This window comes from Topomyia yanbarensis, chromosome 2 (genome assembly GCF_030247195.1).
Source record: "Topomyia yanbarensis strain Yona2022 chromosome 2, ASM3024719v1, whole genome shotgun sequence".
In the NCBI taxonomy this organism is placed as follows: domain Eukaryota; kingdom Metazoa; phylum Arthropoda; class Insecta; order Diptera; family Culicidae; genus Topomyia; species Topomyia yanbarensis.
The window spans coordinates 366,963,794-366,979,327 of record NC_080671.1 but is presented as its reverse complement, the minus strand read 5'-3'; the positions used below and the strand labels follow the sequence as shown (position 1 = coordinate 366,979,327).

Genomic DNA, 15,534 nt, shown 5'->3' with positions numbered 1-15,534 from the left:
TATATATATATATATATATATATATATATATATATATATATATATATATATATATATATATATATATATATATATATATATATATATATATATATATATATATATATATATATATATATATATATATATATATATATATATATATATATATATATATATATATATATATATATATATATACATATGGGGCGTTATAGCTATAAAGCCCCAAACAAAGAATTTTGTTCGGCGCTATGCGCAATATTGAAGCATTCCACACGACGTTTTGCATCTTTCGGGATGATTAGATACCATATCATTCAGAAAATCGGCACTTAGTAACCAAATACAGCTTTTAATGATTGATGATAAAATTATTGTTTTGATTTTCATGGCAGTGATGCTGGCTGTACAGGGACGCCATTCTTGACAGGAGGCTGGGTTTAAACCTTGTCGGAGCATACCAAATCTAACCGAACATGTCAAATAGTCCTAAGTGCAAATGACAGTTTCTTTTTGTTTATTTTCTTTTTTACTTATAACTCGGCCGTTTATACGTTTGTTCATTAGCTCTTAGCATAATGTGCTAGTCGAAATCAGAGTTTTTAATATATCCTGAAACAATATTGAAAAGTTTTATGATGACGCCGTAATAATCGAAAGAGAAAGTAAACAAAGAGAGGCTCTCATTTACACTTAGGGCCATTTAACATGTTTCTCGAGAAATATTTTGGACCGGTTTAAAAATTAAACTAGTTTAACAAGAGCTAGTACGCCTTGGAGCTCAATACAAATATAGTATAATTAAACTGCAATACATACATAATAGTTTTTTTTTGCTGAAAATGGATTAATCGAAACTGAACAGATTCTGATATACATCCGATTGAATGCGAACCGATTCCAAATTGGCAGGATTTTATATTCATTTTGAAAGTTTGAAACATGTTCCTATCATATATTACCATAGCGGTAATAGTAAAAATCTGAATGGAAATGAATGGGAAATAATCGTTCCGATGATGTGAAATTTAGTATTTGAGCTTGCTTTGGTATTTGTTCTCGCATTAAAAAGGGGCAGTTAATCCTCCGGTAGTCATTATCTACAATTAGGCGAACCCTGAATTCCAGAACGTGCTACACTTATTGCACTACGTGACTTCCGAAGGGTTAAGGAATTAAAAAAAAAACAATTATTTGCAATATTCTCTCCGCTTGCTCATTGCACGGATAATGCGAGGGTTTAAGAATCAACTGAGAACATCTAAAAAAGCAGCCATTTTTGAAAACGACAAAGTAGTTTTTTATCACACTGTTGAAAATTTTTTAATGAAAATGAATCAATGTAATCGAGGCATTAGTAGAGTACCATTGATTGATTTTCATGAAGTTTTATGTAACGATGTGACAAAAAACTGCCCTTTTCGTTTTTCAGAATGGCCGCTATTCCAAACTTTCTCAGTTGAACATTTAGCGATGTTTCTTTGAATGGGTATCCTCTTCCTCTGGTTTCCTGAAAGTGTGGTTAAAATTATGTCTACAACCATTTGAATTATTTTTTCGTTTCAATTGTAGAGGTTTTGATATTGAGGTTGGGAATCGAACTCACGTGAGCGTATACGGGAATCAGTTTACAATACGCTTTGCCCTTTCATTTAAAAATAAAGTTTTGATTTCTTCTTTCAAAGTTGCGTAAAATAGTACCACGAGAGCAGTTGCACCTTAGAGTGAAAACTTTTGACGAGTGGGCGTCATAGAATTCGTCGGAGAAAACAATTTGATGATAATAAAATATTTTGTTCGCTGCAGTATTGTGCAACATGAAGATGGTCTTTGAATTCTGACGGTAAATGTGAAATAACCGTGTCACACCACAAAAGACCTTCATTTCATTTCCATTTTCTTCTCATAGTGATTCAGCTAGCCATCTCTCACAGAAGCCGTGCGAGAAAGAGAGCGCATTGAAATGACAGATAGATTGATATATTTGTTTTGTATTAGAATGGTAAGCGAAATACTACTAGTGTATAGTATTCAGACCGCCTTCGCGCTTTGTTGGGTTTTTCTCCATCATTCTGTTTCTTTTGTGCAATATGTACTATTTGTAGGAATCCACCCGTACATTAATACTAGTTCATTGTTCGTAATAAAATGACCGTCATAACCGTATTTATAGGGGGACCCGGGGCTATTAAGACAGTGGGGGTAATTCGGACCTCTTCGATTTGTTAGAAAATAGCAGAATATATTGGCTCAAATGGCACGTTCCCCGTACATAGTCGGGGATTTGTGCCTAAAAAATAGCAAGACTTTCTGACTATCGTACATATTCGTGAAACCGCTATTCTGAAACATTAATATTTCGTTTTTTTGCCATTCTCAAAACAAAAATCATTTTAATGGAAAATTCGTGATTAAATCAACGAACAAAAGTGAAACAATAAATTGTAAATGTTTTGGAAAGCTTCCCGAGCACAAGAAAATAATTTCTGAATTCCAAATTCAGGTATGCTGTACCCCATACTTGAACACCACAATAAGGTATTGAGGAGCGTTGCATAAGAGGTAAAATACCTAAAATAATAACTGAGACATGTACTAGGAATAACTAGTTAATAATGAAACAAGTTTTTATAATACCTGAATAATAACAAAACCTTTTCAACCTTCCAACAACAAAATTCGCTGTATTCAATAAGGTATTTTCGAGACGCTCTCCACTTTAGTGCGAAATGAGCGTACGGGGCTATTCGGACCCCCTATTCCATCAACCACTGTTCAGCGGCTTGCGGCTGCGCACACCATTGCACACGCCACAGCTGTGGACAGCTGTGACTTACCAGATTAAGTTTTTGTATAGCAATTTTTTTTTTTGCTTCTTAAGGAGTGTCTCTTATAAATATTTCATAGGTAACATAATTCCAATGTAAACAAATTAAATAAAAGTGACGGCGAATTGCCCCGTAGGGAGGTCCGAATTACCACTACATTGTAAAAGGATGGAAAAACGCGCTATCACTGAGTGGTGCAAATGAACTTTTGATGGCACCAAAATGTAGCTGAGGTTTAAAACTAACAATTAAGACCTTTGACCGGTAATTTTTATCACATCTATCCACCTAAAAAGGCGATTTGCTTAAGTAGGTCGGAATAGCCCCGGGTTCCCCTACTGTCAATAAAAAGATGGTCATTTTCAATTCGTTTCTTAAGTGTCTACAGATATGATCAAGTAGGCTAAGGAACGGATTGCGTAAAACCGTCATTCAGTGAGGTATTCTCGGTCGTATCTGACGTCATGAGGTTTTCTCGGTCGTATCTGACGTCATGAGTCTGGCTGTTACACTTTCAATGATGATTCCAATAAGTGAGACATTTACGGGAGAACCGTCTTATTGTTGGCATTTCTTTGGAGTGAGAACCGGAACTCAATATAAGCATCGCTTACTGTGTTGACTGCGATCCGGTTTATTCTCATTTGTCTAGTAGATAAGCCATTACTACGGCGATGGAGCTCAGTACTGGTTCTCTGCTAACTGATTGGCATCTGGTAGATCGCATGAAAGTTATCCACAACCTTTGTTGGGGAGAGGAAATCACGGTTAGATATGTTTTTATGGTATTCCGCTAAATTCCCAATTGGCAGTGATAATCATAGATGCACTGATTATCCACTGTGTCTAGTGTAATTATGGCATAATTCACGTGAACAGTTATTGCACATTTTTTCCGCCGTCAGAGCTTAAATATTGTCAATTATAAATTTTGTTTATCATCGAAAACTGATATTCGCGGAGTATCAGCCGCGTTTATGTGCGGCCGTGCTCTTTTAAAAAGAATGTTGTCAACTCCTACCCAGTAATTTTAAACACAGCTCTCTTAAAAAAAATCAAGATAAACTGAACAGGCAGTCCATGGTGATGTGTTCTAGATAACCAAATAACCTTTTACAGAAAAGATAACAAGTGAAAGCTGTATCCGTGAGTCACTGATGTAGCCAATTGTAGTTAAATACGGTTAATCCCCAATGAGAATATGTCGCAGAAGGAAATCCAAAACCGGATGGAATATTTTAGTTAGCACAAGGATTGAGTTTTTCATTTCATTTGCTTCCACCAACCACCCAACTAAACATAGTGTCATGTAGTGCAGCGAAAAATTGGAATTCGATATCGGTGACCGAAAAAGAAAATATCAAGCATAAAACCACCACCGCCAGAGCACCGAGAATGGTTTCGTCCGGTGCTTGAATGCAAACAACGCCGCCCCGTTGGACCATACCCCACCGTAGGGAAAATACAAAAAAAAATCTCGATCCGAACAGAACTAACCATCAGTGCACTAACTGGAGCTGCGGCAGTGCCCGTTGACCACGTCGCCATGCTGTGCTTCAATCTGAAAATAGCCACCATCTTCCGGAACTACCGAGAGACGGATCCAGTTCGTGACCGGAGTCAGAGTTTGTTCACCCCTCCACCGAGGGCGCCCCATCGGGACATTGGGGCGCTACGAGGTCTGCAGCGACGGGCGTCCAGTGTAATGTAAGTTGATTTTGATGTTGTTTCTGTGCGATGTTTCCCCCAGACGTGATAAGTAGGTACCGGATGCAACATGCGGGATAGCAATGCAATGTACACGTTTGATATGGAATAGATTAACTACGTGATATAAACGTCCTCTTATGTAGTGGAAGTCTTTTCCATAAATTCATTTTGTTTTTTATTTAAGTCAACTTCGTATTATGTACTAGAATCTTATCTTTCAGATTTGTTTTCGCATGAATCAGATCCGAAATGAATGCTTCGTTTTATGGTAGTCAATTATTCAAACAGTACTGCGAAAGTGAATAATTGTTGCTTGTTCAAATCTCTCGGACAACGTTCGAGTGTTGCATCGATGCAGAAATAATTGAATTGCGTGATTCGAAAATAATGGTTAAATGCGATTGTAAATATTTTTTCTCTGGAGAAGGTTACTTTTAATGAACAGAATCCTTGTTGACATATCGAACAAATAACCGGCGGCATCAGTCACAAAAATAAACAGTTTGATTCAATGTTGGGTTCCCGGAAGTGATTTCTATAATATTTTTATTTATTCTATGCGTCGTTCTGTTTTCCTACAGTTGGATGCCCCATGCATGTCTGAACCTGGATAATAATTATATTGAACTTCTTTGAAATGAAGACATTTTGTACTGAGGGATTGCATAAGAAAGCGCCCATGTTTCCCTCTGGAAATGAGAACATTTTAAAACTGGAGCAATTTTTGAAAAGGGCGTAGTAGTTTTGCATGCCTTACTTAAAAAAATTGTCAAAAACAAGAGCCATTTTTCAAAAGAGCATAGGAGTTTTGCATTTCTTACTTTAATTTTGTTCAGAAAAACTATCTGAGAATAAATTGAAGGGAATGAAAAGCTTTGTTCGAAAAATATGCACTCTAAAAAGTTTTTCCTACAAAAACAAATATTTATGTTAAAAAATAAAATTAAAAAACATTTTAATTGTTTTTGTTAACAAAAGCCCTAAACGAAATGAAACATTTTATATGTCATTGCATCACATGGAGACACTATCAGTAAAAAGGTTTTCCTGACAGACAAAACGGTATTTTATTATAGGATATGATTATAAATGTCATTTCAAATCAAATTGCTTTTAACTATAACCTTCCAAGATGTGATAGTTTTCGAGCTATTTGGAATTTTCTTCCAACAAAAACAATTAGTAAAATTGTGCCCTTTTTATAAGTCATTCTACTTTCTCTGTCAACAAATAACAACAATCAAATGATTATCGTTTTAAACATGAAAAAGGTTTCTTTAGTGGATGCAAGCAAAAACTTTTTCCCCCCTTTGAAAAATTGTTCTTGAGGTGAATTGATCTGACTGGTAGTGGAAGTCTTCCAAACCGGTGAAACGTGTAAAGTTTCGTCGGAATCGAAGATAGTCGGTCACGATTTTAAAGATTTTCGGACATATCTTGGTTGAATTTTTCTACAAGCCATTCCGCGATGTCATTATATTCCCAAATTAGGTTGATTGACGTTGGAAGTGAAATAAGATAAAATTTGTTTTTTTTTTGCTTCTGAGATTAGGAGAAATCTGGGACTAACTCCAGGATCGACGACTCGTGGATTCAGAGCCACAGCGTGGTCTTTTGGCGGAATCTTATAAGATTCCGCCATAGTTTTGTGTCCCTTTGCTGTTTATTTTGGCTTATTTTCAGTTCGATTTTCTATACTAATGTCTGTACATGGAAATGGTCTGTCTTATTTTATGACTTATCCTCACTAAGTTAATTAAACCAATCATGATTTCAGTGCTCTCGGTAACCTGATGTCCTTTGCCCTTTCTCAGCTCGTGTAGCTGCATGTTACTGGCCTGCACATGTGAAATGAAATAGTTGAAAGTTGTGGTATTCGAAGATAAGCTCAGCATTGTAATATCCTATCAAATGACATTACTGGCGACAAATATTTTATAAAAACTACCGCATCTACATGCCCGCCCGCAGAGTTGAGATCGACGGTATGGTCACCGATTTGAGTTTGGCGTAAACGAAAATAGTATTTATGTTTCTGAGAAAACCCCTAGTCGTGCGTGATATCCCGCATATTATAGTAAGAACATAGAAGGCGCCGTTATTGGCATTTCAAAGTATAGATATCTCGAAACGTGCACATTGAGGATGGATAGCTACTCCCAGGGCCCATTCGTTGGTTCGTTGTGCAATTTCGCTTGTTCTGGTCAATCAAGTCGCAGCTATGTACGGTCATCATGCTCAGCTCACTTTTGTGAACAGATTTTTTCCTTGTAATATCGAATTAAACCGTTTCTAATCTCTAGCAGGACTCTAAATGAACATATCGTTTCAACTTAACAAAACTAGTACTAAGGTATGCCAAGCATATTCCACGTAATAATGCCACTGTGGAAAAGAACTGTATATTAAAACTCATCTTTCTAATTTCGCCGTTGTTTCAGTAGTCGTTCCACAAGAATGACCTATGAGAAAACTTTCGAAGCCGGCGGGAGCTTTGGATCTGAAATTGGACTGCCTTGTTTGACTGCGTTTAGCTGTTTCTATAAGGGAAAAATCATCCGATTCGATGTTGAATTCTTGATAGCTGCAATTCCAATAGCGCTGTACCTGCTCCATGTGCCTAGTTCGTTGCACCGCGGTTGATGTACTAACGAGTTATCATACAAAACAGCGGGTAATAATGTAAATGGTTTGATTTATTGAACCTAATCAATATTCAATGAGGGGTGATTGAAGCTATTATAAAATTGCATGTTCATTACGTGTTATACTGACTAATGTTAAGGCTTCATGAGCATTCTTAGCTGATAGTTCGAACAAGAAACGTCACAAGTCACAATTTGCGATACAGCGACACGGAACTAAATTGTTCCCAAAACCGTGAATTAAGGGCCATGAACTCTGGAACAATCATGTTTTTACGTTACGAAAACAGGACCGTGAACAAAAATCATTCGTTTTATAATTATGTTCAATTTCCCTTCAGTAACGCCCGCATAACGTTTTTATTAGTGGAAACCGTTGTTTTTGTTTGGTGAACTTCAGTGACGGTTTCCGTCATCTTATTACCGAATCCTGTACGTGTACTAGTTCACAACTTTATAAATATCATTCATAAAACCGAAGGTTGACCTATGTTTTATTCATATATTTCGGAACATTAGTTCACAAAATTAAAACCGTCGAAATATTTTCTAGTGAACTATTTTACGAAACTCGGAATATAATTCATGAATCCATTCAATCCTCGTGAACTAATTCTATATTACTAATATATTAGTAACAATTTAATATCCATGCTCGTAAAGTAGTTCACAAAAGCATCAATTATTATTCATGTATTCATCAACTTATTCATGACTTATTGTATAATAGTCACGAGTGACCATTTGTTTTAGTTTGTACATTGTGAAATCAATTGATTCGCAATAGTGGTTATAAATTGTCATCATTCGATTTATGGGACCATATTTTGCATAGTTTGTACGATGTGGAGTTATTGAAAATTATGCTTCGATTTCGTAGCTATCGAGAAGGTGCATAAAAGTTCATTTTGGATAAAATTTCGAATTTTGAATCGGACCGATGCGAGACGATATTATTAATGAACGAAAGCATTGCAAATTCACTAGTTCCTTCAATGCTTGTATATTGACAAGCATGCAGCGTGCTTCATAAGATGGCACGGGGAATGCTGTCCGGCCTAGTTTACGAAGGGCAAATAATATGAAGCGTTTTTGTACAGATTCTATTCGTTCTTAATTTGTGCTTGAAAAAGGGCACCAAATGACTTTATAGGAAATTGTCTGATTTTAATTTAGTTTTGACGTAGTTAAAAAAGTTCTTTGTACTGGATTCAATCTGCTGTTCAGTTTTAGAATTATAATCCGTAAGTGCAGAATCTATGGCCATATTTAGTTTATCAGATGTCGAGATATTGTTGCAAGTGCTCTTTGTTCTGATTTTTCTTGTATAGCTTGTAGGCTTATTGTTTCCTATTTTGCAGATTTATAATTTGCCTGTTATACCAATTAGGATGCTTCGAGCCACCGTGTCGTCTTTTCTTCTTAATAGGCACCTCTTCATGAATAATTTTGAAAATTATTTTGTAAAATCGGTCCAGGGCGGTTTCAATATTCGTTTCATTTCTGAGAGTATTTTGCCAGTCTACATTACCTACCTTCCGTCTAAGTCATAGTTGGCTTTATGGTATTCAAAGACTTCCTCACAGGTACTTGATTTTCATGGATGGACAAAGAAAACTCAATAGCAGTATGAAAGGCTTCATTTTTCCACAAAGGAGCTAAAGATTCAGATACACAGAAATCTTCCTGAGTGTTTGTATTTACAAGGTCAAGATAGCAATTCTGTTGATTTTTTACATGATTTATTTGATTTAATCCTATGCTATTTGTCAAAGATGAAATGTAATGTTCCGTTTTCTCCTACGACTGGGATGAAAATATTTTCATTTTCAGAATCCGGAATAAAATCGGCATTGCGCTGGTTAAAGTCTCCGTAAATGTGAACTTTAACCTCGACTGGAAGTTCAAATAAAAGTTGTTCGGCAATTTATAAAAAAGGCTTCGTACGATGTTATATTAGCATGCCCTGGTGAGAAATATACAGAGGCGAAAACATGCATTTCGCCTGAAATGTTCGCTTTAACCCACACATGCTCAAATTCCTTGACTTCACTGTGGTAAGAATTTCAGAATTAAATTGAGCCGAAACGCCTATAACAACTTTGTGTATCTCGAAACATTTGTCTATATGCCTATGTAATCAAAGGTTATGTAATACACGCATTATTTATCGTGTATAAATTTTGGTGTATTATCAATGACAATTATATATAGGATTATTTCTCCGCGGACGATTTATTTTTATGTTAAAATTATTCGCGCGCGTTCTTATACTATTTAACGCACATTTCAAACGGTATGAAATAAGCCCTACCGAAATACCTGAAACGACTAACTTTTTTATGTCAAATATACAACCAATGACATGTGCACGGTTTTTTACGATAATTACTAGAACAAAATTTAAAACAATAAGAACGAAAAGAAACTATCGTGTCACTTTTTGCAACAATCATCAAGCTACAATATTTTTATACTCATGAAGAAATATGGTTAACGTGGTAGTAATATAGTGTATGTACTATTTCAAGGCATGTGCAAGTACTCAATACAATAAGAACAATTAATATAATTTTGTTGATGATCCAATGGGCTAAAAGTAAACCAATGAATATGACAATAAAGCATTTGTTCTTCGTGCTGATATGACTGCCAACAATTCACGCAAAATGTTAATGTTGAAAAGACCATGCGTATTCCCCACGCGTATTAAATACCCAGTGTATTAGTTTCCTAGTTGATTAAATAACACTAAACAAACAAATAAATTAGATTGTTCAGTTTAAAGAAATGTGAGCTCGATTGGCATCAACCGGCGGATACGTGTTCCCTTACAATGCCATTACATCAAAGAACATTTAAAATTACATACGACCAAAAATGTGCAAATCAGAATATAACGAAATGAAGACGGCTTATTTATTTGCACTAATAAGATCGGAAAAAATAGTTGCATAACTGAGATGACACTGCTGATAAATCACTTTATAAAAATAAGTGATTAGGGATGCGGACGAAAATAGCTGACCACTGCCAATTGTCTCTAGACGAAATTATCAAAACAAACTATGATGAGATCAAATCCATCATGAATAAGTTAAAAAAACCTGTTTAATCCACCTAGTGGTGCAATTGTGCCTTTCTCATAATATTTAATTAGTTTAATCAGCGTGAGTTCAATGTTGTCTTTATGTTAACATATTTTGAAATGAAGGATGGTGGGGGAGAGTAGGTGGATAATTAGTGGGAGGGGAGGATGCGTTGGGAACAACCTAACATATTTTGGTATACGGGTGGGAGAAGGAAATGCAGGTGTGAGGTTGGTCTGTGATGAGGGGCGAGGGGGGGGGGGAGTGAGAGAAGTGTGGAGGGGTGCGGGAGTAAGGAGGGGGAGAGGTGGATGGGAGGATTGGTCATTTGTGATCTAGACCCGCAAATCCAAGTAATGTTGGGCATATTTGAATATGTATTATATTATTCGGACACCATGGTGTGGCCAGTTTATAAGGGAATTTGCTATGTGACCGTGCTCTTTAATTCGTAACTCCGAAACTGGAAGTCGGTTCAACTAAAACTTCAATAACAGCTTATGGGAGCGTTATATCGTTCATTTAAAACTAAGCTTGTGCAAATCGGTTCAGCCATCTCTAAGAAAATTGAGTAACACTGTTTGACACACACATACACACGCATGCATACACACATAAATATACACAGACATTTTACGTACTAGACAAACTGAATCGAATAGAATAAGAGACTCGGCCCTACGGGTCTCGGTTAAACGGTCGAGCATAACCTTTCTAGAAATGAAATGCAAAAAAGAGTGAAATCAGCAAACTTAAAAGTCTGTTTTCTCAAAATAATTTGTTTCGGTCTATCATTAAAACTCGTCGTTTCATGCATTTGAGGGGTATTTGACATGAAAAATACGAATTTGATTTCGGAAATTTCAGGGGGCCCCTTTGAAATTAAATTTTTAGTTTCTGCTTATATAGGAATTTCTTAGGTGACCGGATGATTCATACTACATTTCCGGAACCATAAAACCGATCTGTACCAAAGTTCGTAGCAGTCTATAAGAATAATATACCTTTCGTTTGAGACTAATTTTGTGAAAATCGGCCTAACCATCTGATGTGAAACTGAGGTGAGTTTTTTTTTTAATTTTAAATGGAGATTTTTCCGGGCACTTCCAGAACCGTCTATGGTGGTCAATGTGGCCCACAAGATTTCGATGGGCCGTCCGTAACCTAGAACTCCAAAGGCAAACTTTAGCAAAAACAAATCCTTTTTGCATTCATCGCGGTATCGGTTTGAATAGGAGTTTTCTCTGTGACTACACTCCACAACCCGTAACTCCGCAACAGGAGATCGGATCGAAATAAAGTTTAATCATAGTTTTTCGGGACGCAACACCGTTGCGACTAATTTTGGTCAAATCGGTCAAGTTATCACTGAGAAATCAATGTAACTGTTATTTTGAATTTGGGTACTTCCGCCGAGGTTTCCGGAACCGTCGGTGGTGGCAAATGGGGCCAAAGAGATTATGAATGACTGTTAGTGACCTAGAACTACAAATCCAAGCAGTTGTGGTCACATTTTGAAAAAAAAATCATCTTTTTACATTCATCGCCATATACGTTGAAAACGGGATTTGCTGCATGCTCGAACTCATAACCCTGTAATTCTGGTACCGGAAGTTCGCTCAATTAGAAATTCAATATCAGCCAGTCGCAACGCTGTACCTTTCATTTGAGACCACATTTGTAAAAATCGGAAAATTATTCGCTGAGAAATAGGTATAAATTAACTTAGGGACTTGGCAACTTCTCTGTGGGGCATTAAGAACCGTCATAGGTGGCCAATGTGGTCAAAGTGACTTCGATAGGTCATTAATGATTTAAACACGCAAATCCAACTAAGGTTTCACATATTTCAATATATATTGCATCATTTGGACATCATGGTGGTGTCAGTTTATATGGGAATTTGCTGTGTGATATTACTCTTCAACCCGTAACTCCGGAAGTCGGATCAATAAAAAATTCAACAGCGACCGTAGGTTGTACCTTTCATTTGAATCTAAATTCGTGTTTTGAATTAGCATAGTTTCCTGAAAGATGGAAAAATGTCAAGGTTATTCATAGTCTGAAGCCAGATAAAATTCCAGCAGAAACGTTTATCTATCGACCTATTAGTTTCCTCTTTTCTAATATTAAATTATTTGAAAAAAATTATCCTAACTAGAATGATGTCATATCAATGGCAATTCTATTTTCCTCTCCGAACAGTTTGGATTTTGTATTGGACATTCAACTACTCATCAACTTGTTAGAGTAACTACATGATAAAGGCAAACATCTCAGAGTGCTACTCCACTGGAGTTGCTCTTCTAGACATAGAAAAAGTTTTCAAGAGTTTTTGACACAAACAGTTTCCAAAATGTGGGATTCCAATTTTCTAATTCACATAATAAAGATGATCAAAAATTATCGTACTCGCCGTACCTTACAAATATATTATCACGCGTTTGATTGCAATTTTCGCAGGTAAAAATGCAAACAAAATAAATGTATAATAAACCATTTTCTTCGTTTTTTAATAGCGAAAACAGCTGTGTAATTGAAAGTAAGGAATTTATTGAATTAATGATAAATAAATTGGTTTGAACAAAATAAAAAGTGAAAAAATCGCGGTTTTGACTTTTTTCTATGAGAAACCGGCCGACCGCAAATGTGACCATCGTTGATTCGAACGAAACTTTACATTTGTGTTCGGTTTATGAATCTCCGTGATTTTTTCTGGCAATTTCAATATTCTGATACAAGAGCAATTGTTCAAAAGGGCGTAGACGTTTCTACGTGCAATAATTTAATTTTTTTTGTTCGATTACACCTTTTTTACAGTAAAACTATCTGAGAACGAAATACAGGTAATGAATACTTCTGCACGAAAAAACACGCGCTGAAAAAATGTAATTTTATTACAGAATATAATTCTAAGTATCATTTTAAATCAACATGCATTCAACAAATATCTTCCAAAATGCGGTAGTTTTCGAGATATTTGGAATTTGGTCCAACAAAAACAATTAATTCGTGTAATTATGTCCTTTTTAAAATTTATTCGCGTTACCCCATCATAAATTGTCAAAAGTCTAATGTTTGTCGTTTTAAAGACATAAAAGAAGCTTTTTCAGTGTATCAGGAGCATGGAGAAGCTTTTAATAAAAAAGTTTTCCTAACAACAACTTTTGACAAATTTTTATAATTCATACTATTTGCAGTCAAAAGTACAATTTTGTTTTTGAATATGATTCTAATCGCCATTTTCAATCAAAATGCTCACAACAGAAGTTTTCTGAAATGTAGTAGTTATCGAGATATTTTAAATTTTGTTTTAACAACGCAATTATTTTGTTTTATTACGACCTTTTCAGAAGTTGTTCGCGTTTCTCCATCAACAACAATTAGTTTTTCGTAAGGCCCATAATATTTCCTATAACTTTCCCATTGACATCAAGGCGATATTGTTAACCGTTTGAAAGCTATACAAAAACAATCAAAATATGATTCAACCATAGGATGAAAACTATATAATTGAATTATATTTTGGTTGTTTTTGTATGGTTTTCAAATGGTTTACAATATCGCCTCGATAATAATGGGAAAGTTATAGGAAATGTTATGGGCCTTACGATAAACTAATTGTTGTTGATGGAGAAACGCGATTAACTTCTGAAAAGGTCGTAACAAAGCAAAACAATTGTGTTTTTAAAACAAAATTTAAAATATCTCGAGAACTACTACATTTCAGAATTTTTTTTGTTATAAGCATTTTGATTTAAAATGGCGTTTAGAATCATATTCAATAATAAAATTGTGCTTTTGACTGCAAATTATAGAAAAAAGTTAAAAGTTGTTAGGAAAACTTTTTATTAAAAGCTTCTCCATGATCCAAATACACTGAAAAAGCTTATTTTATGTCTTTAAAACGATAAACGTTAGACTTTTGATGATTTATGATGGGATAACGCGAATAACTTTTAAAAAGGACGTAATTACATGAATTAATTGTTTTTGCTGGACCAAATTCCAAATATCTCGAAAATTACCGCATTTTGGAAGATATTTGTTAATTGCATTTTGATTTAAAATGATACTTAGAATTATATTCTGTAATAAAATTACAGTTTTGTATGTCATTAGTATGAAATTTAAAAGCATGTATGAAGTTATTGTTAGAAAAACTTTTTTGCTGATAATTTCTCCATCATGAAGCCACATTCAAAATGTTTTTTTTCTTTTTAGATTTTTGTTGACAAAATATAAAAAATAGAAAAAAATGGTTTTTTTGTGATTCAAATTTTTATCATAAATTTTGTTTTTGTCAAAAATGACACAACATTTTTTTCGTGCAGAAGTATTCATTACCTGTAACTTGTTCTCAGATAGTTTTACTGTATAAAATAGTGTAATAGAACAAAAAAAAATTTAAATTATTGCACGTAGAAACGTTTACGCCCTTTTAAAAAAATACGCTTGAGTCAAAATAATCTTATTGACTGTGGAAAATGTTTAGTCTTCCATGCTGGTTGAAACTGTAAAGTTTTATAGGAATCTAAGATTTTCGGACGGACCTTTGTGGAATTCCAAGTCGAGCGCAATGAAGCTTGAATATTTTCAATGATTATCCGAAAAAAATGGAAAGTTTTTCCTAATGCGGGAAAAAATCAATTGATTGTTCTCTTAAACCAAATTATAATTATATCATTAAATTTTATGGTTTGAATTTTACGTGGTCCCATCAATTTAAATACCTGGGTTTGATTTACGATAAAAACATACTTTTAAGGATCACATTGAGGGAATCCAAGTAAAATGCAACAAATATAATAAATGTGTATACCCTCTTATAAACAGGAATTGTAGTCCTTGAGGCAGTATTATAAGCAATTTCCGACAAAATTGCAGCAGATTTGTTTAGTTCCTTTTTCACATAACAAGCAGGCTTAAAACTTGGGGCATATAGTCGATGCAACTGGCTCTTACGAGCTATATGAAAGCTCAATCAAAAAGAAGAAGAAGAATAATTAACTGAATCATGTAAACAATAGGGATGAAAAGTCACCACTTGTGTCTGAATACCCAATATAACAGATTAGAAATGTAATTCTACCGTACTCTTTCAGGAACGAAATTTTTAGCCGATGCTCGAGTTTGTTAAATGCCTACCTGAGCTAGTGTCAATCAGTGAACTGCTTTTTAGTTCACCAGTCTCTAATAAAACATATTCAACAATACACAGTAAAAATGAACGCGGTTTAGATTGTGTATCTATTTGGTAGAAGAATCGAAGAAAACGAA

General features: G+C 34.9%; 1 protein-coding gene across 8 annotated transcripts in view; it reads left to right on the top strand.

Annotated features, from left to right (window-relative positions):
* Positions 1-15,534, top strand: part of LOC131684449 (GTPase-activating Rap/Ran-GAP domain-like protein 3) — a 446,130-nt gene that overhangs the window by 279,618 nt on the left and 150,978 nt on the right. The window contains exon 2 of one of the 8 annotated variants that reach the window (XM_058967347.1): positions 4,114-4,517. The exons of 6 other annotated variants lie outside the window; for them this stretch is intronic. In XM_058967347.1, coding sequence (XP_058823330.1) covers positions 4,357-4,517 — 161 coding nt within the window. In that variant the 5' untranslated portion in view covers positions 4,114-4,356. Of the gene's footprint in view, positions 1-3,929; positions 4,518-15,534 lie in introns of all 8 variants that reach the window. One more of the 8 variants, XM_058967346.1, reaches the window with a different exon arrangement.